Genomic DNA, 27,893 nt, shown 5'->3' with positions numbered 1-27,893 from the left:
GCCGAAGCTACAGCTAGATCCTTCGGCAGCTTCGTGAATAGACCCCATAGTATAACCATATATTTTGACATAATTGTGATCAAACTAAAAATATGAAGTTGGCCAGGGGTAATGGGTACCCCAACAACTCAACAGTACATTCAAATAACTTCTCACTGCTTTGCTTATTAGTCTCAGTTATAGATAATGATAACAACTCATTCTTTTAGGCCTTGTTCACAACAAACGCGTTCCAGGAGCAGAGCAGAGCAGTTACAGACCGGATCAAAACTGCGTCCAATGTATTCCAATGGTATTTTGGGCTCTAGTTCACACCGCAGTGTCCAGTTCCAGAGCATGTAAAAAAACTGCAGCATGCCCTATTTTACCTGCTCTGGAACGCATGCAAATGCATAAAAAACACATGCAAACGCCCTGGAACGAACTGAAAGCCCATTTTAACCAAAAACGGCTCTGAACGCATAAAAAATGCGGCAAAAGCGCGGCACAACCCCCTGCACTGCGTTTGCAGAAACTCATGCAGATCTGGTCTGCATTTGGTGTGAACAAGGCCTAAGTCACTGAAATCATTTTCATTATGCCCCTAGCAATGATGCAGAAAACTTTGGGCAAGTTTTAGTGGTGGTTATCTGAAGAACAGTGACTGCAACCTACTACAGTGATTAATACAAAGAAGCGTAATATAAAAAATGCAGAGCTCTTTTCTGAAACTAAAATGACTGTTGTTTTGTGCTTATCAGCACATATTGGTACACTGCATTAATATATAAATACCTGATTATAAATGTAAAAGTACACTACAGAATATAGAGGGGTTGAATACTAAAGGCAATTAAGCTGTTCTCTTTGCATGGAAATTTGCTTTTTGAAGGGGAAGTTTTCCCTGAGCTTAGCAAATGTGGTCAAATTTCACTTTACGAGGAATGTCTAATACCTAAGCTAAGGGGAGACTTCCCCTGCAGAGTGCAAATTCCCTTCCAAAGTGAACAGCCTGTTTGCCTTTAATACATCAACCCCATCAACCCAAGTTGAACATATCTTAGAAATGCTCACTAACCTAAAACTGCCTGGCCAACTTGGACGTTTCTCTCAAAGTTTTCCCACCTTCTGCTATGGAATCAAAGTATTTCAAGCTTTTAAAATCTATTTATTTTGTCAAAATTTTGTGATTGAACACTTAGGAGCATATTTATAAAGCAGTGAAAAGGACTTTGCCAAACATTCACTGGAGGTGCATCAATAATTAGCATTTAAAATACCTAGAAGATTTGCCTGTAGTAAATGATTGGTACATGTCAGATCTACTGCTTACTGAATATGCCCCTGTAATTCGGGTACTTGTTACCGAGGACATTTCAGGTACTTTGCTGTGTATCTAGATTTTGGAAACTGTACTGCTATTAATAGAAAGCAAAATTTAAAAAAAACAGCAAAACATTATTTCTAACAAGAATGTGAGATGTGTTTCCTCTATTGACTCCTGGAATTATGTAAATACTCAAAGTAATAGAACAGCACAAGCAAAAAGGAACATTATTGTTCAAAGCTGAACATATACAGTATATAAGCTGCTGTGGATACAGCTATTTGAAGCCTTTAGTAATTAATTGTAAGCTCAATTATAAATAAAGCGTTTGTCCTTATAAAACATTTAAAACATATTTTTCACAATTTTGTTTTCTATGTTGACAATATTTTTAACATTATAAAAGGGTAGAAGGCATCTCTTCCAGCAGGATTGTATAGTTCTTAGAAGAATGGTTTGTTATAATGTTGAATAGTTTTCCACAGGAATGATGGGTTTTAGCAGATACAATAGGTTGTTTTAAAATAGGATTGGATCCTTTCATAAAGAAAAAAAAATATATCAAACATGGATTTTTAAACTAGAATACTGGTCCAGAGATTTATCCGACTGCACATTTTTATTTATTACTTATTTCCTAGTAAAGCAAATTGGATGATGTTTTACAGAGGAGTTATGCCTTCCTCTGGATCTGCCAGGGTTTTTGAGGATGAAAGTTTTTCTCTGGCTGGACTCAATAAATGTGTCTTTTTTAACCTACGTAACTAAAAATAAAATAGGGAATATGGTTCTGTACAATGATTTAGTGGAAATATAGATATTCTTACCTGAGAATTATGCAAAAAATTATTTCCTAGTAGACCACAGGCTATCTGAACCACTTCATTTGACAATAATCTGAGAAGGTTTACAAACACTTTGCTTTGATGATAATATCTAAGTAGGGGGAAAAACTATGTTAGACATATCATCTTACATGGATTCGTATGAAATCATCTATCATGAAAAAAGATAAACATTCAAATGATTATCAAATATTTTTGCAACACCGGAACAATGTTTAAGTGCATCCTGTGTTGCCTTCTGGCTTCCTCAGGGGTGTCTCGGAATTTTTGAACAGCATCATGCCTTTCCATTGTGCCGGCAGGCCACCAACATCATGGAAATGGATGATGCTATTATAGGACGGGTGGGAACGATTCAGAACAGGATGGAAGTTTGCCTCCGTCCAGGCCTGCTCTATCTCCTGCTCTGTCAAGCTGTTGCAGCTAAAGCTCCTCATATAATGGTAGAACGCTGATGTGAAGGGGGACTGAGGACTCTGATGTGAAGGGAGGACTGTGGGCTCTGATATTAATGGGGGGTTGAGTAGTCTAATTTGAAGAGGGGTGTGCTTTTAACTAGAGTCCCCTCTTTCACATCTGATGTGAAAGAGGGGACTCTAGTTAAAAGCAGAGGGCTCTGATGTGAAGGGAGACTTCTAATGTTATGACGGAATCCTAGTATGAGGGGTGGGACTAATGTAAAAGGAAGGGGATCCTAATGTAAAAGGGGCTCCTGATGTACAGGGGAATTCTGAAGTAAAAGGGGGAGGCTCTGATATGAAGGGGGGCTGCTGATTTGATGAGGGAACTCTGATGTGTGGAGTGAATTTCCCCTTAAAATCCATACCACCCCAGTTTTCTGGGAAATTGTCTTGTATGAAATTTGGAGGGGCCAAAAACTGGGTTGCCTTGAGATTTTGCATACTTTTAAAGGATGCCATGGCTGAAAAGAGGTTGATAAATGCTGCTATAATGCCAGCTGCTAGAGAGAACAAGGAGATTGATTGTGCACCATAAATGTTCACAGTTTGGAGCTATGACAAGGCCGGTAGCACAGAGCAGGAGCCAGTTTGTCTTCTTTGTCACAAAAGTAAAGTAGGCAAAGAGCCCAAAAACATACTGTGCTGGGTGAACTGAATTCCTGAAAAGCTCTTCATCTGGAGCAAATATTTACAGTGTATATGACTAAATTCCCAGAATTCAGGGGAAAAACACATTTTGAAAGATGTGTTACTATGGATAAATCACATCTTTTGTGGAAAGTATAAACCTTCTCACAAGTGTATACCTGCCAAAATTTTAAAAAAGGAAAACTTACTAATTTTTTTAATCACATTCGGCACTATATGGTCTAGCAAGATAACTGGATACCATATGGCAAAAATATAGCTTTATTAAACTGAACTATGAAGACCTTTTTGCAAATGTTAATTGTTAGTAAATGTTACGTAAGATCTGACCTGAATAGATAATATAAATTGTAAAAAGATTTGTTAGTGTAACTTTTTTTCAGTGTAAGGCGCCTTTTACATGACGTTATTGCTATGCCTGATGAAGGGACCCTGTGCGGCCCCGAAAGCGCTTGTGTGTTTGACATGAGTTTAATAAATCCACGATGTATTATCCTTGAAGGAACTCTGTGTGCTGGTGACATTTCTCATATTGTGTGCAGTTGACGGCGCCATCCGCAGTCATTCCAAGCACCCTTCCCTGATTATGGGACTTTCCGGTAAGGAGGGCAACAAGCCTTTTCCATCATTTTACATGGGTGCCTGTCAGTTCTTATCTGTGCTTGGATCCCCTATTGATCGGAGCAGTTTGTATTGGATCCGGGTCCATCCATTTTTTTTTCCCAATCATAATACTGAACTTACTGGACCCATGTTAGGTCTATGGGGAGTTGGATGTAAGTGGACATGTGTCCATTTACATCAGTTTACCCCTGTTCCGTCACGATCAGGTCCACCAAAATGGAACTTGGATTTGTTTGGTTTTCAGGACCTGCAAGGAGTTAGGGGTAACCAGATGTAAACGGATGCCCATCCGTGTAGATCTGACTGCCCATAGACATACATCGTGCTTCCGATCCGATCCGCCTGAAAACTGAAAGGGGCCTCCTCCTGTCTGAAAGCCTTAGCACAAAAGCATGTTGCAAGGTTTCTTATGGTAGTACTTAACTGACTAAGGTTTCGGAGACATTGTTATATCAATCCCTTTTTTCTAATAGATAACAAATTAAACAGAAATAGGATTCCAGTGTTTTGTAAAATAGGTACATAATAACATAGATAGGGATATAAAAAATATATATTTTATCTTAAAAGTGAATGATATGACAAACTGGAAGATTAAAGGGTTATTAAACCCTTGCATGTTTTTGCATATATTTACTGCTAGCAAGAAAAAAAACGCAAAAAAAAAAAACTTTTTCAAAGGGTTAATACTTACCTGTGTCTCCGCCACGAGCTCCCGTCCGAACATCATAAAAATTTCTCGGGCTGCCGCAAAGGATCTTAAGGCGGGCGCATGCGCAGTTCAGATGTTCGTCCGGGAGACGAGGAGAGACACAAGGTAAGTATATGGAGCAGGGTGCACCCGCACAGACTGGACACAGGAGTCAGCTCTGGATCGGAGACCCGCACCTGCGCTCGAGGGACAGCTAGAAACTACAGGAAAGAAGAAGATGATCGAATTAAGAGGCATCATTTAAGGTAAGTCCTTGCATTAGCACTGTGGGGGGGACTTTTGCCTTTAGTGCCACTTTAAATAACACCTGAATTATATGTAAAACGTTTGATTGTTTTAAGTTTTCTGAAAGTAAAAATATCCAGTAATCTGTTACTGTTGTAACATTTTACTTACCTGGAATGCTTCCAAACAAAAAGCAAATGGTGAAGCAATTGAAAAAAGCATTTCTGCTTCTCTAAGTGAGGTCTGGCAGATTTTAGCTGATCATAGCACTCAACCATTGTCTTTAAGAACATCAAGTTTTCCTCTGTTTGATGCCGCGCCTAATAGAAAAGAATGGATTTGCAATTACAACAAATTCACTAAAACAGCCAGCTTACTGACAATTGTGGATTAACGTATGTACATTTTTACATGTTCCTTGTTCCCATTGCACAGAGCAAACAACAGAACTTCTTTCTTCCTTATTTTAGGATTAAATGTTCTACCGGGCACATAGCCGGACAGATGCCATTCACACAGCACTATATTTGTCAGGGCCATCTAGGGGCACTAGTGCCATGCGAACAACATCTGTCTGGCTATAGGCCGGGTAGAACTTTAGTAAATGGACCCCTCAGCAGTGTTTAAAACCATTCCAATAACGCTACTGTATTTGAAAGCTGCAGTTCAGACATATTTTTATGGGGCTGAATTTGATGGTGAAATCATTCTAATAGATGGCAACTGAAGTATGCACTATTTTGAGACTCTAGCCAAAGAAATTCTAATTTTGGATTGAGTAGAAGATGATTATAATCTCTGTTGGGTTTGTATTGCTCTTTGTGTCTCCTTTGAGGAGATTCACTCTTAATTCTTGATGATCAGAATATAACCAGAGGAGGAAATAGAAACCGCCCACTGAGGACACCTTAGCTATTAGTTCCCTGTTCAGACATGCGTCCTCTTGTTCAAAGAGGGAAAAGGGAGGTTTTCCAGCATTAATCTGCTCTGCATATATTAAAGATCTTTTGCAACTGAGTGCAAAAAGCTGTAAAGATTTATAATTGAAAAATAAATAACTGTGATGTTCGTTTGTTAAAAAAAAGCTGACTAATGGGATTATATTTTATTTAGGGAAGTCCATTTTATTTTCACAGTGCAGCAGTCATTTTGCTCTCCTCATAATGTACTTCCTCTTTTACAACACCCACCTTTTACCTTGTCTATTCACTTTGTGGGGTGCACCTTTAGCCTCCAGAAATATGTCCCTACCATAAAAGGCCCAATTGGTTGTGTTTGCTTCCCATGGTCATATGTTCCAAGTCCTCTCCTGACTGGAAGTGATGCTAAATTTCCCACAGGGGGCACAGACATTCCATTTTAACCATGCAAAACCTAGATTTAGTGCTTAGATTTTACATATAATAGGCATGAGATATCGACAGCCACTGACTGAGAAAATAGAAACTGGCTGTACAGATGTGGAGAAAATGTAGGCACAAAGGTACAAACAACACTGTATCACTAAAGCTGAATATGAGCCAAACAGCTAACTACAAATTGTAAATACAGTATATACTGTATGTGTTCTGCTTTACCTTCATAAACATTTGTATCCATATAGTTCTGAGGTTCACACAGTCATGCCAGATAGTAGAGACAGTACAGCACAGCCAATAAAGCTTTTCTCTACTGCAATCAAACAGCCAGGTCACTTTCCAGCCCCCATCATGATATTGGACATGGAAGAAGCAGCAGTACACTGATGAGGTCATCCCTTTGCTTACTCTGCACTCTTCTCCTGTCAACATGTTACTTGCACCACATTTGCATGCAGCAGATCTGATTGACCTCTAGTTCTGTCCCCCCTCTCCCAGTCAAGACAGCTAATATAGACAGAATACATATCATTAGATAATAATATCTGTCTGCAGTTAAGGCATTAAACATACAGCTATACAGCCAATCTCAAATGTAATATTTTTTCCCCATAAAGAGATCCCAATATAGGAACAACCAATACCAAAATTACTATTAAATTGTTTTATTTTAATCATCATTCATCAAGCACATAAATATATAAATATATTGTTATATTTATATATTTATGTGCTTGATGAATGATGATTAAAAATAAAACAATTTAATAGTAATTTTGGTATTGGTTGTTCCTATATTTGGATCTCTTTATGGGGAAAAAATATTACATTTGAGATTTAAATAGTAAGAGACCCATACAGGCTTATAAATTATTTAAAGGTTTATGTAGCTGTCCCCTCTCCCAGTTTTATATTATTTTGAATACAGCCAATCATAATGACTGATAAAAATCCAATTTTAAGTGGCAAACGCCTCAAAAATATACTTTGCAAGGCAAAATACAGTAACACCTAAGGTAATAATACATTGTAATTACAGTTTTAGCACTTATTATAGCAAACAGCAATAACATTTGCATACATACAGTATGTGCAGATTTCAACCTCCCTAAAATAAAGACGCCTTCTTTCTAAGGAGAACCTTAAGCTATATGATATTCACAGGCATTATGTTTGCTTGCAGCAGTTTGTGATATCCAATAATTGCATGCATGCACTATAATGTGGTTTAATTCAGTCTTGAAATCAGGGGTAATTTCAAGAATGATTGAATGCTGCAGTCACCTACAAGGTTTCCTGTACATAGGAAGTCAAAATCACATTTGTACATGAATATTACATTCTAACCTATAGGCTTGTTTATGTTTATGCTTGTTTTTTGGTTTATTACAAATACACTGTTCAATATGGTAATTTTCTTAGCCTCACCTTTTGTACATCATTTGTCACTGAAGAAATTGATTTTCCATACGTGCTTTTGGCCTGCTCCAGATGGTAGACAATCTCTCTGGCTTCAGCAGAATTTAACTGCAGGCTAATAGATTCCAGATTGTGAATATGCATTTCCCACATCTCCTTTTCCTGATAAATCCCTGCCATTACACCCTTGGCTTTAATCTCAGCAAGAGGTTCATGTTTAAGTACATCCTGTAGAAAAGGTTATATGAGAGAATAACAAATAATTATTAAATTAAAGTAAATCTGTGCTTTGCCAACGTAGGGCAAAGCAACATCGGGCACGTGATTCCAAACCCGGGTTGTACGGGTGAAACCCGTACGGGTGGCAACCCTAAACAGGTCGCTTTAACAGAGGCTCCACCAGACGCTTATACTTATATCTCTTCACATGTTCCCCTATGGAGAGCCTGAGGCATGCACCTAGTTGTGACTTGGAGCTTACACAAGCTTAGGACACTCTCTACCCCCCATTTGACCACACTGGGAAACTGAATGTTCAAACAATAGCACTGCTATGCTGGAGTAAGGGAGGTGAGTCACATGTTTTTCCATATCCAGAAGTACTTGTTGAGCTATCTGGTGGGATCATATTAAAGTGAACCTGCGGATTAGACCAGCATTGGAAAATCACAGGTTCACTTTATTTTGTTTCCTGGATCAGGACATGAAAGCAAAGTTGTGACAGGGTAAAGTTATCAGACTCAAACTTGTAATGTGCAGATGCTTTCAGAACCCCCAGACATAGCCCAGAGCAAGTTGGAACTCCCCACCAACCGCCTTAAATGCTAGTGTTCATCCATTGATGGCACATCTTACAATTTGTCATCAAACTCTATGGTTTCTCTGTGCTGGAGTAAGATTCTTCTGGAATGTTCAACACCCTTCCAAACAAATATCGTCATATTGAATGCAGGGTGATGGCAGGGGTAGCAGGGTTGGTTTTAATTTTTTTTATTTTTTCTGCAGTTTCTGTATTTTCTTTTACTTTATCACTTTTTAATTTCTATTTATTTTTTTAACTTTTTATATATCTTATTATCTTTTACCATTTTATTTTTTTATTTTAATTATTTCTTATTATTTTTTACTTACTTTTTACATTTTTATTTATTTTATTATTTTTTACTTTTTATCATTTGTTTTTCCTTTTTATTTTATTCACTTAACTTTATTGCTATCACACAGGAGCAAACAAGACCCTGTGTGATAGCATTTGGAGGTGGCAGGTTCTCTTTATTGAACCTATCACCTCCAATACAGGAGTTTGAGCAAAGCACCATGCTGGCTCGCCTGTCACAGCTGAGATGGGAAGGCTGCGAGTGCAGTGTTCCTGTCTCAGTGTTTACACAGAGCAAAAGGGAGAATGGATGTTCTCCGCTCTGCTCCCCACTCTCCATCCTGAACTACCCAGAAGAGCAGGGAACCCCCAAAATCGTGGCGGGGAGGGAGGCGGCCAGCTGGGAGAGAGGCAGCCGGCAGGGAGAGGGGGGGCGGCGGATGGGGACAGACCTGCGGGCATATTACAAGTGATCTCGGCAATAACAATTGTACAAAACAAGCGGCAGCTTCCCTGCTGTACATTTAACCCTGCTTGCCCAAAGCAGGGCTAAATGTAAAAAACCTACCGGCCCCGCACCCGGGACTCCATGTCCCGGGCGTCCGGTGATACAAATTCCACACCCCTGGGGCCAGTATCGCCTGTGCCGCCCCTATAATTCCTGCCACCCTTGAGGCTAGGCCTCGGTGGCCTTATGGGGAATCTGGCCCTGATTGAATTGCTTCCACCCACATTGTCTCCAGGCAAACCGCTAAATACACAGATGGTAAAAATGTATGAGACCTGCTTTACCATCGGGGAGAAACAGAGGCTCCAAAGACCGGTTTAAGAGCAAACAGGCTTGGAGAATCAGGTGAATATAACTTTTTTTATTTTTTTGCCTGGCCAAAAACGAGCAGTTAACCCTTGCAGTGCAGAGGTAGCCCCACTGCAAGGGTTAATAAAAAATGTCCCGGAGTTCTGCTTTAAACAACATAAAAGGTTGAACATGGAAACAATGTATTTAATTAAAACATGACACTAACTTAAGGCCCCATTCACATGTTGCGACTTACCTTTGCAGAGGCCGGGTTAGCGCGACTTTCGGGCGACGTTCCAGCGACGATCCAGCGACGATCCAGCGACGATCCAGCGACGATCCAGCGATGGTAGCGCGACCTTCTCCGTCGGGCTCCATAGAAAAAAGCAAAATCGTGCAAAATCTGCCGAAAAAAGGGTCCTGTAGAAGCGACTTGCGACCGCGACAAGCGACGCGCGACATGGAGCTAAGACAGCTCCATTGACTATCATTAACCGGCGACTTCTCGCGATATCGCGCGGCAAAAATGCGCGATATCGCGGCGGAAATCGCGCGATAAGTCGCTACATGTGAATGGGGCCTAAGGCAGATCTGACATTGAAGAGATATTTTTGTTTCTACCAGATTTTAAGTATGTGCTGGTTCTCACCTTGATCTGCTTTATCCAACCAATGACCGAGGTTTCCAGAATATGTATTGCAGCTCCATGCTTGTTGAATAGTGAGGTGTTTTTCAGTAATTCAAGAGAGGGAATGGGAAGTACAATGGACCCCTTTAAAGAAAGCAAAAGAAAAGGATTTCCAAGAAAACAATATTTTTGCTACATACTGTCATTTTGTTGGTTTAAAGATACACATGTAGATTATGATTTCAGCCCCCTGACTACTTTTTCTTGGAGTTTTGTCAGTAGCTCCTAAATGTCTAGAAATTTAGTTATTGTAAAGCGCTGGGCAAACCGTTGGCGCAATATAAAACCTGCATAATAATAATGTAGTAAGTATGTACAACTCTTGTATGCTGGCCATGCTTGTATCAATACAATCATTTGACAAAACAATTATTTCAATATTCTGATCAAATTGAGCAATTATCGATTGTTTTTCACCCACCACCAATTCAATCACCTTAATTAATTTTGTGGAGTTGGATTGAATACAAAAGCAACCAGTTGGGTTGGAAATCACTGTTTGTTTCAAGCTCATCATATGGTGCATAGAGTAATCAATCAATTATGAAATTATCACTTTTATTTCTTTGTTCAATGTTCACATTGAAAGTGATCAGTAATTTTAACACTTGAGTTGCACTAAACTATCATATTAGATATCGCACCAGTTAGACTGAGTGGTCAGTTGCTGGAAAAGCAATGTATGAATGGCCAAAATTATATTTATTTTAAAATAAAGCAGGATCAAGTCTTAATAAACACTTATTATGGGGTGCACCCATGTCACTGGTGTCCCAGGGCATTATGGACTTTCTAAGGAGAGAGCACAGCAAATACTGTTTCCTTTCAGACTATCTGTCTTTAATTGAAACTGCAAACAGAGCAGTATATGAAAGGAAAATGCTCCAACTCATTCACTTGAGCCTGAGAATTTCAGGTTGAATTACTGTGCTCTGTAAACAACTGGCTTTTACTGCAGGAGGTAAAACGAGCCTGTATTCTTTGTATCTAAAGTGTTCTCTCCATTTTCCCAGGAGTATAACCTACCTGTGCATGGCCTGCAATCACCTCCAGGCTCCCAGTAAACCTATGTAAAACATCAATGATCTTGTCGTTGCTGTATGTTCCACCTGTTGCATTGTTATTGCTCAGAAGTGGCAAGTAGACTTGGTGAAGAAGACCATCAAAATACTTTAATGGGAGTTTGTCACAGTCCACAGAAATCACATGATCAGCTAAAAGTAAATTGGAAAATTTTACTAATGTTATATTAGGCATTTTTCTATATCATCATTTGTATATGTATATGTATCTTAATCTATGATAAAGACTGCATTGCAGTATTCATTAGACAGAACATAAGGAACGTATACTTTCAAAAAAAGTTAAAAACAAAAGGCAATTTAATTTATATGTCCAAATATTTATGCTGTTTTTATCTGAACAATTTAAGTTATTGTGCCATCCAAACAATACTTAGGTAATCCATATAATATATAACCCCATGAAGTATTATGTGAGTATACATTGTATAATCAGCTTTGAATCATCTGCTTTTGAAGATCATAATACCATTGTTAAAAAAGAAAAATATGGTGAAATTTGAAAATGCCATGAGAATCTGAATAACAATTTCATGAGAGTGTGCAGCATGTAAAGTGAGTTTAGAATGCCTAATCTGATACTGGGCTAGTGGGCTAGAGATTACAGACATCTGGGCAACTAGTAGTAAACAAACAGTGAACTTGGTGCCACCCATAAATCTTTTGGTGTGGGTGAAAAGAAGGCTAAATGTGGAGGGGGACTCAAATGTGAAAAGGTTCTAATATGAAAGGTGATGGACTCTGATGTGAAGGGGGAAATTCCACGTCTTCTTTTTCCTTTTTTTCTTGGGTCCCACTTAAAACTATCACCTTACTTCACACACCCTTTTGCTTCTCAATATTAGTAACACCACAACCTCTGAGCTACTCAACCTAACTTCATCCTTTGGCCTAACACAATGGACAACCTCTTCTACTCACTCTGATGGCAACACCCTTGATCTCATATTCTCTCACCTCTGCACTCCTTCCAATCTCACCAACACCCCTTTTCCACTCTCTGATCACAACCTTGTCAGATTCACACTCTCCCTCTCATCTGCCCCCCAACATTCCAACCAGCAAACCGCCACCCGCAGGAACCTTCGCCACCTCAACCCCTCTCTTCTTTACTCTGCTACAGACCACCTTTATGACAAAGTCAAAGCCCTGTCCTGCCCTGACATTGCCACTTCTCTCTACAATAACTCACTCTCATCCTGTATGGACACACTTGCCCCTTTCACCTCTCATAAAATTAGGCCCCGTCCTCTACAGCCTTGGCTGACAGATGACACTAGAAAACTCAGAAGGCATAGTCGTGCACTTGAGCGACAATGGCGCAAATCCAAATCTCTGCAAGATTTCACACAATATAAATCTGTCCTCCAAAATTATAGTACCTGCCTTCACACAGCCAAACAGACCTACTTCATCACACTCATTAACTCCCTCTCATCTAGTCCTCATCAACTCTTTTCGACTTTCAACTCCCTACTCTGTCCCCCACCGCCTCCTCCAACCAACTCACTGACAGCCCAGGAAATTGCGACTCACTTCAGAGACAAGATTGATGCAATGCGCAATTAAATCTCCACTGCCCAGACCTCCACCACTCCAAACATACCTTGTCTGCCACAACACTCACTACTCTCTTCTTTCGATCCAGTTACCACCGACAAAGTCGCTACTCTTTTGTCTAACACTCGCCTAACCACCTGCCCCCTGCACCCCATCCCCTCAAAACTACTCCGGTCACCCTCTAGCTCTATCCTACACTCCCTTACTCACATCTTCAATCTCTCCCTTTCCAATGGTGTTGTCTCTACCCCTCTAAAACAAGCACTGGTAACCCCCATATTAAAAAAAAAACATTGTTGGGGCCCACCAGTCTAAACAGCGTTGCATAATGTAAAAAAAAACTTTTTATTTTTTCAAAATGTTCAGTAATTTTTCCTAATTATAATAAAAAATAAAAACCCCAGTGGTGATTAAATACCACCAAAAGAAAGCTCTATCCGTCCCCAAAAAAATGGTATAAAATTCATTTCAGTACAGCGTTGCATGACAGAATAAACGTCAGTCAAAGTACCGCAGCGCTGAATACTGAAAAATGGTCTGGCCAGGAAGGGGGTCTAAACACCTGGTCTTCAAGCGGTTAATTTGCTGTCAAAGTTGGCATGTCTCACAATATAACATTACCAAATTACCTATATTTTCTGCTGTAAGTTTGATTGCAGTCCCCAGTTTCAAAAAGCATAAACATTTATTCTGTAAGACATGTGGTGGTGACAGCGTGGCTGATAAGGATGCCTTGTCCAGCTTAAAGTAAATATATAAAGTGTGTATATCTTCATTCTTCAGAAATTCAAAGAGGCAGGATCTAAGGAATACAATTGAGAGATTTCAGTTAGAGAGCAATGATCAGTCTAAAAGTCTGTGTAGTTCTTGTAAGGACTCACAATACTCCTTTAGTCTTCTTCAACAAGGCTAAAGGGCAAAATACAGCCAACCATTGCAAGCAATCACATATCATGCTCAAGAAAGATTTATTGTAAAGAAATGTGTACAGTATACTCATGTTATCCAATCAAAGTTCACTTTACTGAAGTTGCACCAGTACAAGAGGTACTCCAAATGTTTGCAATGGTTACTGCACGTTGCTGTTAGTGCTCTACTTACATTACTCTATTGAATATGCCCATGTGTGTCACAACAGATGGCAGCATGTGACTAAAGGTAGAAGTACCCAACAGATGTCTGTTCTCTCAATCAGTGAACTATTTACCATAAAAACATGATTTCTTTCCAAACATGGAAACATACTCTAACAGAGTTTGTGGCTACAATGCAGAATGATATTCACAACTTAAAGCGGAACTGCAAGCAAACAGCTAAATACCCAGTACACAATACGGGTTTACCTGCCAAAGGATTTAAAATGCAGGTCAGTTAGTCTTGTGCTTTATACACTTATGCCACATTACACAACTTAAGAAGATTCTGGATTCAATATACTGAGGTGGACAGAGGTGATAATAACACTTAAAGGAGAACTATGGGGTCAGGGCTTTTCCCCATAGTTCTCCTAAGGCTAACGGGAGGACACAAACTAGCGACTTCCCGTCACCCAAAGCTCAGTATACCGCGAGCTACAGCTCGCGGTATACTGAGACACCGCAGCTGAAACGGATCCCGACAATTATGTCTGGATCCACCCAGCTGCGTGAGTGACAGCTGACTCTGCCTATCTAGAGGCAGAGCCAGCTATACCCACCCCCTCCCCCGTCCGTTCCACCAGTCAGCGCTGGAGGATCGGACAGGGGAGGGGGGAATCCAGTCACTCCCCTGTCATGGCTCTCTGCAGTGACAGGATCGAGAAGTGAGCGAACGCCGGTATGTGTTCACTCACTTCCCGATCTACTAAGCCGACCTGTGACAGTTTCATTGTCACTGGTCGGCTAGAACTATGAGGATGAGTTAAAATCACTCACCTCATAGTTCTCCTTTAATCCTCCAGTCAGCAGACTGGAGACAAAGACGTGACATATAAAGTTACAAAGCTGAACAGGAACAAGGTGTCACCTGCTTAGGTATGTGGTGTGCAAGAATGCAAGAATCATTAGGCTTTGCTGGCTATAGACAGCTCATATTTCTCTCATGTAGCCCACAGGCTGAACAAGAGAAACCAATTGATTCCCCCATCCAAGCTAAACGGCAAGGATGGAGGAATCCCCACTAATAGGCAGCAGTGGCTGTCTGAATATCCAAACAGTGATTGTATCTGGTAGGGTGCAGTCACTGTTCAGATGATAGTTTTCCATCTGGCTCAGCCAATATTTAAATCAACTTTTATGGTTTGCAGGTGGTGCTGGCAGAGCCATCCTTGCCTCAACCCTCAGTTGATTAAGCAGGAATCACTGAAAATTTCAAGACATTGATGGCCAGCTAAACTATTCAAAATTTGCAATACTTTGCCAGCTACGACACTGAACGTACATGCATTTTTTAAAAAAAAGCAGTTTGATTTTTTTTCCCTAAAATTCTGGTTTAAAGAGAATATGTAATGTACATATATATACAGTGCCTGTGGATCCACAGGTAGGAGGAGGAGATTTTTGGCCACTGCAGCGATTCACAGGAAGGTTGCAGGGACCTTGCTGGGGACCTCAGCTGCCTTCCTGTGAAGCCTGGTGCCTGTTTACAGCGCCAGCTTCGCTTTAAAAATGTTAAGCTGCAGGAGAGGTGTCAGGGCCATATGTTTGACGCATGTGCTCTAGACAAATACAGGGGCTTGTCAGAGTCAAAAAACACCACTATTCTAAATCAAGGTTTTGTATATGAAATAATCAAGAATCAGAGCCCGCAAGGCTCCCTTTCAGAGCTGATTTAGGATTAGAAAACATCTGTATGTTTCTTACTCAATACTAAGGCAAAATGTAAAGACACATAGGCAATCTTACAGGCTGACTTTAAAATACATTAACCTGAACCACAGATAAACTTAAACAAAAACATTAAAAACATTTCATTATTGTTTAATAACATACAGACATTTGATTAAAAAAACAAAACTCAACAATGTGCATAAATAGTTGGTTTGACTACCTGTAACTGTGATCCGAAAGTAGATTTTTCATTTCTTCTGCTCTTGGTCTCAAGGAAGATGTAATCCTTACTTCAAGCCAGAGAAGTAATTCGTCCATCTTTACAATTGCTGCAGAGAAACATAAAACATATGTATGCCAGTCACCTACTGAAATATGAAGTAAGAGGCCAGTGATGATTAATTAAGGAGGCAATGATTAGTAAACATGTATATTGTATGTCCGATCAATAAACAGTTTGCTACACCGCACGCATACAAAGCGGCAGTATCGGTGCATCCTTCATTTCATTCAGTGTAGCATGAAATGGTGGATCCACTGATACTGTCACTCTGAAGGCAGAATGTGAGAAAGCAACAGATATTGTGTATGTACAAGTCCCAGCACACTGGAACTTGAGGCTCCTCATAGGCTGGGACACAGCTAGCAATAGCAATAGCAATAACCTGAGCTTCTAATCCTTAGGCTGGCCATACACTGTTAGAATTTGGAACGATTCACAGGAATCAGCCGAAATTTACAGTGTGGCCCTGATGGCTCGACAAAAAATGATCACTCAATTTAAAGGAGCTGGGCCAAAAATGTTCATGTATCCCACTAGGGCATTGGCTGTCAGAATACAACAGCCACAGTGGGACATTCATCCATCTACACTGTTTAGCATGGATGGAGAAATGTGTTAGATTTTTTTTTGTTCAACCTGCAGGTGTATGGCCAGCTTTAAAACAAAATAAAATTTTTGCTGGGCGTGACCTTTAGGCCTCATGCACACACAACACATGAGCAGAATTGTATATTGCGTAAATGTGCGTGTATACGCGTTTGTACGCACGTATATGCGTGTAAGACAGATTCTTAGTAGGGATGAGCTCAGGTTCAAGCTAAACCCGGTCCGAACCTGAGCTCTTTCAAACCTGGAAGCTACATGGGGCTAACTGCCCAATCAGCTCTGCAGAAGCAAAGGGGCTGGATGCTTCTGCTGATGTCATTGAACTTACATGGCCATATTAAATCAATCTCATTGATCAAATGCAGTGGTACCTCACCTCGGTTCACGAACGCTTCTGTTCGCGAACAGGAAGTTCGCCAAAATTTTGCTTCCGTTCACAAAATCCACTTCGGGTGATGAACACAACCGCAGTCATCTTCCCTGCTCTGACGCATGGTCGTGGCTTCCTCTAGTCGAGATCACGGACAGATCGCAGTTTGATTCGGTTCGCGACCAACTCAGTGCGCGACCACAATCGTGGAACGAATTAAGTTTGTGAACCGAGGTACCACTGTATAGCTATGTGGCCATATAAGGTCAGTGATGTCACTGTATCCCGCCCTTTTGCTTACGTGTAGCTGTGGGCGGAGAATTCCCTGAATGCAGCTGATTGAATGGCAGGAAAGAAGCTTCTTTCCGTGTTTGGAGGAGCTCCTTCTGTGTTTGGAGGAGCTCAGGTTCAGATCGGGTTTGCTCTGAACATGATCTCATCCCTAATTCTTGGGTGCTTAGAAGTAGCACCAATATAAAACCTGCACTGACCACTTGTTTCATGTGTCTGTGTTTTAAGTTAAAAACATATGTTTGACTGGTCACAGTCCAGTCCAGGGTTGCAGACATAGGGTCCTAAATATAGATGGGCAGAAGCTTGATGCAAACCAAGTTCTCCCAAACCTGCGCAAAAATGTCAGTGACACACCCCCTTTCTGGCCATTGCTTCATTTGGGGCATTCCCTGCCCCGCAGATACACGTCACAAAGGGACGGTGAATGCCCCTGCCACAATTGATTGAGGGATGGAGGGTGTCATTGACAGTTTTCATTGGGCTTGAGTGAACTCAGGCAAACTTAGTTTTCACAGAGCACCTGCACATCACTGGTTGTGAACATGGAGAAATCCTTTGCTAAATGACAAGAAGCCTGAATTGTGATAGGCAAGCTCTTGATCCTCTTAGTAACTTGCCTGATAAACCACTTTCACTTTCGTTGAAAAATCTACAGAAAGCAGTTTTCCAGTGCACTGTGGACAAGTAAACTGTAGAGTTTACCTCCACATGAAAATGACAAGTAACACATGTGTTGATTATTGCACATAACAAACCTGAGGCTGCATGTAAAATCACATTCAAGTACCTTAGCTATTAACAAAAATTTATCTTATTTGTGTATCACTCGGCTGTAGCTCCTCAAATCATCTCTGAATCCATACCAACACTGTCCTTCCTTCTGAAGGGTGCAGGGCTGGATTTACCATTAGGCAGAGTAAGCCTCCAGGTGCCCTCCAGAGGGGCGCAGTGCTGGTACCTGCTCTGCCTAATTCCCAGTGCTGTGTCAAGATACAACACCGGCAATAGCAAGGAGGGTGCATTCTGCACAGAATGCCCCCTCCTGCTCCAAGACCAGCCACGCCTACAGGCAAATGCAGGTGAATAACCCCGCTGCTGCGTAAGGCTGCCATTGTAAAACACATGTTTGATGCGGACAGGTGTTTAGGGCATCCTTACGCGACGCTGGGGTCTGTCTCTGCATACGTGAGAGCCGGAAGGTCCCGCAGCAGGCAAGGGCACCGGCTCAGGCTAAACAGATTTCCATTCGTACCTACAGGCACAGGGAATGGTAATCCGGCCCTCAGAGGGTGGCTAACTTTGGTCCTCATATACCTGTGTGTGTTGTAAAGTAGCCACCACTCCAAGATTACTCTTGTGATAGACTAGAACTTCAATACAAACTAGAAAACTAAACATGAGATTGTAGTCTATCACTACATTCTATCATTTGGAGAGGTGGCTACTTTACAACACACACAGGGAACAAAAGTAGGCACACTCCAGAAGAAGGACAGTGTCAGAATGAATTCTGAGGATCTACAGCGTGATACACAAATAAGATACATTTTTGTTAATAGTTAAGGTACTTGAATGTATTCGTATGATGTTAGTGTCACTTTGATGGTCTTGTGTGAAACCATTGACAGGTACATTGTGAATGTTGCATCACTAGCACTGGGGGAGGGAGCTCTTTTGTGCACAGTAGTCAGGTAACTTTCTTTGAAAGGGTGATGAGCTGTGTACACGTTTTGTTTGTTTTTTCAGTTAATTCCAGCTCTGTTCATTAGCATTCAGGTAATGCGCTGCTTGTCATGCCTGGGGGCTGTTTACTTGTTATGGTAACAATGTGGTGAAATGAGTGTCTACCTGTGATCATACAACAAGTGAACCCTAACACTGCATTTACAGTTATGAATCTGAGCTTAGGAGAGCTAAGAAATTCATTTAAAGAATGTTAATTGTAAATTTTATCCAGGTGTGATTTTCCATCCAAACACAGCAGCTATTCATGCTTTAGCCCTAAAGGTGCCCATACACCTTACGACCATCGCAAGACTTTTGTCTTGCGATGGTCGTATGCTTCTTGAAAGTCCGTACGATCTGCCCACCTTGGACGGGCAGATCGTACTTGCGATCATCGAAAGCCCGCCCCGCTGAGGGGCGGGCTTCCGATGACGGCAATGCAGAACGGGCAGTGTGCGCGTGCGCACACCGGCCCGTTCCGCAGCTATCGGGCGAGCAGGCTAGAAACCCGCCGAGAATCGTACGATTCTCGGCGGGTTTTCGAACATGTTGGCTCGACAAAAGACGTGCGACCGTACAGTAGAAACGGTCGCACGTCTTAGTTCACACTGCTCGATTCTCGTACGATCGCGGGATTTCGCCCGATTCTCGTACGAGAATCGAGCAGTGTATGGGCACCTTAACAGCAAAGATTCCTTAATAATTCAGGGCTAATGAAGTCTCGGTAGTTGCTATGAGTTACTGCATTTATACTCGCACTTAGGAATTAAGAACCCCTTTAAAAAGTGCTATTTGTGTAACTCATCAAATAACATATTTTGTATATGAATAAAATAGTGCCATCCAACACAATTATAATAAAAAAGAATCTTACTTTCCAAGCAACCTTTATTATAGGAAATGTATCAAATGTCAAATCAGATGTAAGGTTTATCTAAAGCCAAATTTTTTTTTCTTTTTGTAATAAAACAGCTGTCAGGTTTTTTTTTCTCTCACTCTGTGTCTCATTAGGGAGATTTCCCTTCATTTTTTGCCTTGTAGACTCAATAGGAAGTGAGAGCATATCTTTCCAACGTGTGGGAAATCCCCTTTAAGGGCCCATTCACACTGGTCCAATACGTTCATCACATGGTTCCTTGCAATTAATGCACCGTACTGCACAATGCACCTACCATGCATTAACAGTGCAGGAGATGCATTGCATTGCCATTTATTTGACTGGCACCTCCAAACGCACCTACTGATCGCGCCGCAACGTGTGGTACTGCAATACTGTGCATTGCGATTAAAATAAACAGTTGACAGTTGTAGACAGTTGTCTCAGAAACAAATGGACTTACCTTCAATTTCATTCCCAATGACATTGGCAATCAGGACATTATGGCCTCATTCAGACGGGCAATCTTGGGCGGATAGGTTGCTGCGTTCAGTGGTGGCTAAACGCTGCTGCATTCTGTGGTATGACTGCATACAAACTGGCCAATTAGCTGTGGCCAGTTTGTGTGTGACCATAAAGTCTGCAGAAACGCCGTCCCTGGAAACAACATGTCTTTGCCCAGGGTCTGTCAGAGGCTCTATTCCAGGGGTGGGCAGCTTGGGCCCTTCAGCTGCTGTGGAACTACAAGCCCCATGAGTCATTGTAAGATTCTTCCAGCCATAGGCATGACTTCCAGAGACAGAGGCATGATGGGATTTGTACTTTCACCACAGCTGGAAGGCTGAGGTTGCCTAACCCTGCTCTATTCACATGTATATATTTGATGAGTGATGGCATGCAAACAGCAGCAGCATCGGTCATTGATTTGTACAGAGTACACTGCTGACTATGGATGTGCAGACACACTGGGGGGGAATTTATCAAAACTGGAGCAGACAAAATCTGGAGTAGAATTGCACTGCAACCAATCAGCTTCTCTGTCTCATTTTCAAATATTACCTATGCAAACTTAAGAGAGATGCTGATTGGTTGCCATGGGCAACTGCTCCAAATTCTGTCTGCTCCAGTTTTGATCAATTCCCCCCACCCTGTGTGAACGCGCTGTTGTTTAACCCTGTGTGACTGGGGCTAAAACATGTGTGTGATAAAAAGTAGACATGTAAATTTCGTTTCAATCCGAATGCAAATTTGGATTAGATTTCGTGCATTCAGACATTCGGATGCATCCGAACGTCCGAATTCCAATCAGGCTGAATGCAACAGAATCCGAATGTTCTTTTAACTAAAGTTTCGGACCATCCAAATTTTGTTCAAAATGAAACTAAATCGGACATGTGACTGGGTTTCAGATTGGGTTTTCTGGCCAATCAGAAAACCCAATCTAAAACTAAAACAAAATTCCGAAAGGTCCAAATTCGAATAACAAAACGGCATTCGGACCCAAAACCCAAAAGAATAAAAAATCAGAAACCAGCTTACATGTCTAATAAAAAAACAGCAATGAAAACCTGACAGTGGTTCTAACCCCTCACTAATCTATTCAAACATGCACACACAACACACACACACAGACACACAAAGGTTAAACTTGATGGACCTGTGTCTTAATTTGACCTCAAATACTATGTCAACCTACAAAAAAAAGTTTTACCTTGAGTTCTATTTTAGGCCCCATTCACACCTATGCGTATTGTAATATGCCCGTCTGTCGCGCGACCGTCACGCGTTTTTTTTACCGCGATTCGCTGTAAAAAAGTTGCGCGACCGTCGCGCGATTCCAAAGGCTACTTGGCAGTATCCAAATGGAAAACGCCCTACAAAACGGACCAATACGCAGCAAAAACGCTCCGGGACCTTTTCATGCGTGGGCCGTTTTGTAGTGCGTTCGGGACGGGCGGAAATACGGACAGGTGGGAACGATACCATTGACTACAATGCTATTTATTTTTTTGACCGTTTTGTAGAGCGTTCATCGAGAGGTGTGAATGGGGCCTTAAGGTCCTGAGTTTAATCAAAGGATCTGATTCCCATTCCCATGCACTCCATTCCTAGCCAGTTGGACATGGACTCAGTATTACAAACACCACCATTGTCCTGTACCTTGATTACTGTCACTTCCAGTCCCCAATATACTTTATTGCCAATGTTGATCAAGTTACAAATAAAAAAACAAAGAGATCACGTGGAGTTATTAACACAAAACGGACAAAATCGGAATGTTTTTCAACACCATCTTTCAAAATGTTATTGCAAATCAGTTTACAACAATGTTTATATCACAACGTTTCCTATAACAGCACAACCAAAGAGGCAATATAAGAGCAGCGGAGGGAAATGACACTCTGTACCCAGAGGTGGTCACATCATACACTTACCTGGAGAGCCCCAGTAGTCAGTGATGAAGCAGAGTGTGTCAGTGTGCAGTGTTGTGTGTCCTTGTTGCCCGGCACCAGCACTCAGACTCCTGGAGGAGGGACACAAGCTGACCTTGTACAACAACACTGCATGACAGCCTGCTCACAGCTCTGTTACACACACACGTGTGGGAACGTTCCTTTTAAAAATGTGTAAGCACACTGTGGGGTGAATTTAATAAAACTGGAGAATCTGGAGCAGCTGTGCATGGCAACCTATCAGCTTCTTAGTTAAGCTTACAAAATGAGAGCTAGAAGCTGATTGGTTGCTATGTACAGCTGCTCCAGATTCTGTCTGCTCCTGACTAAAGGTGCCCATACACTGCACGATTCTCGTACGAGAATCGCGGGAAATCCCGCGATCGTACGAGAATTGTGCAGTGTGAATTTCCTTGCAGCCAATAACCCTCTCTCGCTTCTAGCTCAAATATCACATCAGGCACAGACCAATGTCGATTTCAATAATCGTTCGTTAGAAATACTAACTCACTGAATTTTGTCTATCGACAAAACAGATTTTTGTTTGCGCATGTGCAGTGTTTTTGTTGTGAATTTTTTCATACAAAAACGCCACTAATCCATCGATTTTCGTACGATTCAAAAAAAGTTTTGCAGCCTCATCCTTCAAGAAAATTCGGCCAGGAGTACAGCAAAAGAAAATCGTTGGATTCCCATCAGCTGATGGATTATCGTTTAAAAGACCATTCATGGGCGATTTCTGAATCGATAGATGTATGGGCACCTTTAGTAAATTCCCCTCTGTATATTATACTGCAGGGGGAATTTATCAAAACTGGAGCAGACAGAATCTGGAGCAGCTGTGCACAACAACCAATCAGTTTCTCTCTTAAAGGTGCCCATACACCTTACGAATATCGGCCGATTTTCGTATGCAATCTTGTTTTCGTCCGATATTCGTACGGTTGATGGGCAGTGTACAACCGCAAATACTGTATAATCGATCGACTTGTCAGGTTAGAAAACGTTGGTCGATCGTACGATTTTCGCAAGGTTGGTGGCGTTTCTGTACGTTAAAATTCGTACGATTTACACTGCACATGCGCAGACAAAAATACGTGCGGTCGATTACCGCAATTCGTCCAGGTGCTTTCTTTTAATTACTGCTGATTCAACCTTGCGATAATCAGGGCAGGATGGAGCCGCCGTACGAAAAATTGTCCGATGATCGCAAGGTGTATGGGCAGCTTTAGTTTGTTCAGTTAAGTTTTGAAAATGAAACAGAAGCTGATTGGTTGCCATGCACAGCTGCTCCCGTTTTTGTCTGCTCCAGGATAACTAAAAAAAGCAGAATAAGTCCGCATTCAAACTTGTGCGTCTGCATTTTCATGATTTTTTTAGCATGCTTTTGTTGTACGTTTGCTAAACATGCAGTGTAATGCGTTTCTGATGCGTTTTCATTTCAATCATTTTTTTATTGTATTTTGAAAGAACAAGCAGGATACAGAAATAACTTACAAATACAAGTTCATGTTAGTGTGGGCATTGGGACATTGTCTGCTCTAATGCCCTAAGATGCTTGTACTGTTGGTATAATATTAAAGCTAGACTCACCAATTTAATGTCTCCCAAAACAGTGACTTTCAGGGCTCATTTACACCATCTGCATTTAGGCTGAGTTGGCTGTTTTTTTCCAGCGCAGCCTGAATTCAAGACAAGGCAGTTTTCTTTGTCACGTGTATTAACACTGCTAAACTTAGTCTGGATATCTAAGCTCCAAAACATTCTGGTCACAAAGTTAAAGTGGACCTCTAACACAAGCAATGTACAGTACATTTGGACTGGTCACACCTATGCACTATAAAGTACATGTTCTAATTAGGGATGCAATGACACCTATACTAGTATTGGTATCAGTGCCGATACAGAGTATATGCCGATACGAGTACTCGTCCAACTGTTCCTGATGCTTATCCCATCACCCGCAGCGGGTCAATAAACGCTGCCTGGCTTCCTAATTTGCCGGGGAGCCGACTCCATGCTCCCTCATCACCAGGGAGCATGAAGCTGGCTTCCGGCCAATCAGAAAGCCAGGGGGCGGGTAATGACTTGGTGACGAGGGAGCATGGAGCCGCCTTCCCGGCCAATCAGGAAGCCGAGCACCGTGTAACGACGCACGCTCGGTTTCCTGATTGTTCGGGAAGCTGGACAATTAGGAAGCTGGGCAGCGAGTCATTACCCGCCCCCCATCTTCCTGATTAGCCAGAAAGTCGGCTCGATGCGTCCCCGTCACCTGGTGACGAGGGAGCATGGAGCCAGCTTCCCAGATAATCAGGAAGCCAGGCGGCGAGTCATTACACGCCACCCGGCTTCCTTAATGGGGCTTTCTGTATTGGTATTCGGTATCAGCGAGTACCAAAAAATATATATATATCAGTACTCGTGCTCAATACCGAAAAAACGGTATCGGTGCATCCCTACTTCTAATGCATGTTAACATGTTGTAAGCAAAACAGCATCCATTTAAATGGTGCCGTTCAGAAGTATCCAATGCATCAACACACACTGTTACAACAAATCTTTTTTACGAGTTGAAACATGCCAAGCAGCACATTGAAATCAATGAAGAAAGCATGCAATGTGTCAATGCGTATTAAAATTCATGTTAATGGTGTGGACATGCCCATTAGGCTGATCTTTGCTTACCTCTGCTGACTGCACGAAACACAACTCACTGCACAGGTCATGTGCTCTCTGTCAAAAATCAGACTCTCTATTTAGACAGAATCACTGAACGGTTGGCTTTGACTACAGAGACAGATTTTTTTCATAGGTCACATAAGCATTTCCCATGTATAATAAAAGGTTCCAGACTGCTACCCTACCATCCAATGCCATCTGTCCGAGCAACGGTAGATTCATTGTACCGAGGGCCCTGGGCTGTTTACCCCCCACCAGTTTAATTGGACCATGGATAAGGATCAATGTGCACAGTCATTTGTGTTTTGCTTCCAGCAGGCATTTTCGAAACATTTCTGCTGGATTTGGAACACAGTCTTTGAATTGTAAATTGGATATTATGCAGTGGTATACTTATATGTTGGTGGAAGATACCGTATTATCAAAACAATACAGGTGCAGGGAGTTTACATGTGTTTTGTGTATGTATTTATTTGATCATTTTAAAAGAAATCTTTATTGGGAGCCATAAAAAGGCTCCCATTGCTGAAACTGGTACAATGCAGCTACATCTCTCCTGGGAAACCTTTTTTGCCCATAGTTCCCTTCAGGGTCATGGGAGCACATATACTAATGTCCTCTGGTGACCCAAAACTCAGTATACAGTGGGCTATTGCCTGCTATATGCTGAGAGCTCAGAGCCGTGCCTCACCCGGGAAGGATCCCAACAATATTGTCGAGATTCACCGCACTGGCTGATTGACAGCTGGCTCTGCCTCTCTGGAGATGTGCCCGTCCCCTCCCCTGTCCTTTCCTCCTGTCAGCGATAGAGAAACGGAAAGAGGAGGGGGGAATCCCTGTGGGGAGTGGTGACTGGCAATCGCCGCTCTCTGCAGGGAGAGGATCGGGAAATGAGCAACCAGCAGTATGTGTTCGCTGACTTCCCAATCATTAGAGCCGACCTGTAACAGCTTCAGTGTCACAGGTCGGCCTGAATTATTGGGATGCGTGTTTTTCACTCACCCCATAATTCTCCTTTAACTAAACAAACTGAAGAGAGAAGCAGATTGGTTGCCATGGGCTACTGCTCCAGATTCTGTCTGCTCCAGTTTTGATAAATTCCCACCACGGAATATATACGACTATCCAGTGAGAATATATTGGCATTCCTATCACTGACTAAGGGTTAAGACTTAAGTACAGAGCTTTTTTAGTACCTCTATGGTCCCCCCTGATGTCTGGGGCCCCTGTCAGCCTCCCTTTTTGGCTTTATGGTAATCTACCACTGTGTCCAGGTCATCTTTGATGCTACCCTTGCACATCCTGTCCATTTTTGTTTGGCGGCACAGCTGCAAATTTATAATGGTTTTCACAACATGGCCCATGTAAAAAGGATACAGTGGAGTTTTACATTCTCATATGGGCACCGTGTTGTGCAGTCTGTCACTCTTCTATTGGGCCATGTAGACCTTCCCACTGCTTGTGCTGTCATGGAAGTCCCCAGTCCAGCACCTGGTTAATGCCCAGACTAGGAGTAGTGCACAAGAGCGGAAGGCACCATTGGACTTTGTATCTATAGATATTGAACAAACTGCTGCTTTTTTGCTGAACTTGAGCAGGCGAAATTTACTTCTGAGGAGAACGTTCTGCTTAAGGGCCATGTCACACTTACGATTCTGTCATTGGCAACAACTCGCCAGTGACAGAATCACTATACAGGACAGAGAAATACTCCATGGTTTCCATTGCATCACACCATCACTGGCAGGATCCATGGAGCATTGATCCCTGCCTCCCGAGTGTGAAGAAATCATTTTAAAGCTGGGCATACACATTAAGATTTTTCTCATTCAGCTGAACAAGATAAATCTTTCAATACCTCAACCATGCTGAACAGCGTAGACGGAGGAATTTCCCCTGTTGGCTATTGTATTTTGAGAGCTAATTGAGTGGCTGCAGACACTGTTTGGCAGGCAATATTCCACCCATCTCTTTCAACAAAAGTTGATTAAAAAATCAGCTTTTGTCGAGCCTTATTATTTTTTTCTGTTGCATTTGTTTTAAATAATTACATTGATAGTATGTCTTTTTATTTGAATAACTTATTTTTAGTGCACAGAGTAGATGTGACAGTTGTAAAGTGCTACTTCTTTTACCGTTCCATATTTTGCATATCACATGGTTTCCTGTAAACTAACATCAGCAAACGTGGTGAAATCTAGCCAATAAAACCAAGTGAAGGTGTGAACCAAGTACCAGGTGGCTGCTTTGTACACATGAGAAACTGAAGCATGATACCCAAAAGCCCATCAGGGGCTAAGTGTCGTAGTAATTACTGGGATGAAAGGGCACAAGAGATAAAAAAAATAAACGGCAGCTCATGGTAACCTTGGAAGTCGACAAAACACTTTGTGGACCCAATAGGGTCGCCAGCTTTCATTGCAGGACAAGGAGGCAGTAGGAAGGTGAATTTGTTCAGTAGAAAGGAGGATGCCATCTTAGGTGGAAGGAAAAGGGAGATGGTGATAAGGACCAGAAAAAGACCGAACAAAAAGGGCTGAAAGCTCTGACGCCATGCCAACCCTGGTGATGGCCACGAGGAAGGCTGCCTACTACTTCAACAAAAGAGGAGAAGACTTACAAAGTCTCTTGAATGGAGAGCATAGTAGTGCAAAATGGAGCAAGTGAAGATCCTACGAGGCCACTGGTGGCTTGTATGGAAGAGTGTCATGGACAACTCCCTACACAAAAGGTATGGCTGAGGAACTTAGAAGTCAAGGGGTGTTTAAATAAGATGGAAAAAGCCAAAACCTAAGGGTGAACCTTGGCATACAAGGGCCATAATGACCAGTTGGGAAGCACTACAATGTGCCAAGAGATCCAACATCCCACAGCCAAAAGAGTAAAAGGTGAAAGTAGAAGAAAAGGGGGACACAGAAGACCAGTGAAGGCCCATTCCAACCAGCAGTTCCAGTAGGCAGCGGCTTATAGGGTTGC

General features: G+C 41.8%; 1 protein-coding gene across 1 annotated transcript in view; it reads right to left on the bottom strand.

The window, feature by feature from the left end:
- Nucleotides 1-15,948, bottom strand: part of LOC108797154 (dynein beta chain, flagellar outer arm-like) — a 337,005-nt gene extending 321,057 nt beyond the window's left edge. Inside the window, exons 1-7 of the mRNA XM_018568726.1 lie at nt 15,851-15,948; nt 13,453-13,625; nt 11,208-11,395; nt 10,143-10,265; nt 7,608-7,826; nt 4,993-5,141; nt 2,134-2,242 (exon numbers count right to left, since the gene is read on the bottom strand). Coding sequence (XP_018424228.1) covers nt 2,134-2,242; nt 4,993-5,141; nt 7,608-7,826; nt 10,143-10,265; nt 11,208-11,395; nt 13,453-13,625; nt 15,851-15,948 — 1,059 coding nt within the window. The remainder of the gene's footprint in view (nt 1-2,133; nt 2,243-4,992; nt 5,142-7,607; nt 7,827-10,142; nt 10,266-11,207; nt 11,396-13,452; nt 13,626-15,850) is intronic.
- Nucleotides 15,949-27,893: the final 11,945 nt, after the last annotated feature.

This window comes from Nanorana parkeri, unplaced genomic scaffold (genome assembly GCF_000935625.1).
Source record: "Nanorana parkeri isolate BGI_ZX_2015 unplaced genomic scaffold, ASM93562v1 scaffold1235, whole genome shotgun sequence".
In the NCBI taxonomy this organism is placed as follows: domain Eukaryota; kingdom Metazoa; phylum Chordata; class Amphibia; order Anura; family Dicroglossidae; genus Nanorana; species Nanorana parkeri.
The sequence above is the reverse complement of the archived record's forward strand: the minus strand, read 5'-3'. Positions and strand labels throughout refer to the sequence as shown.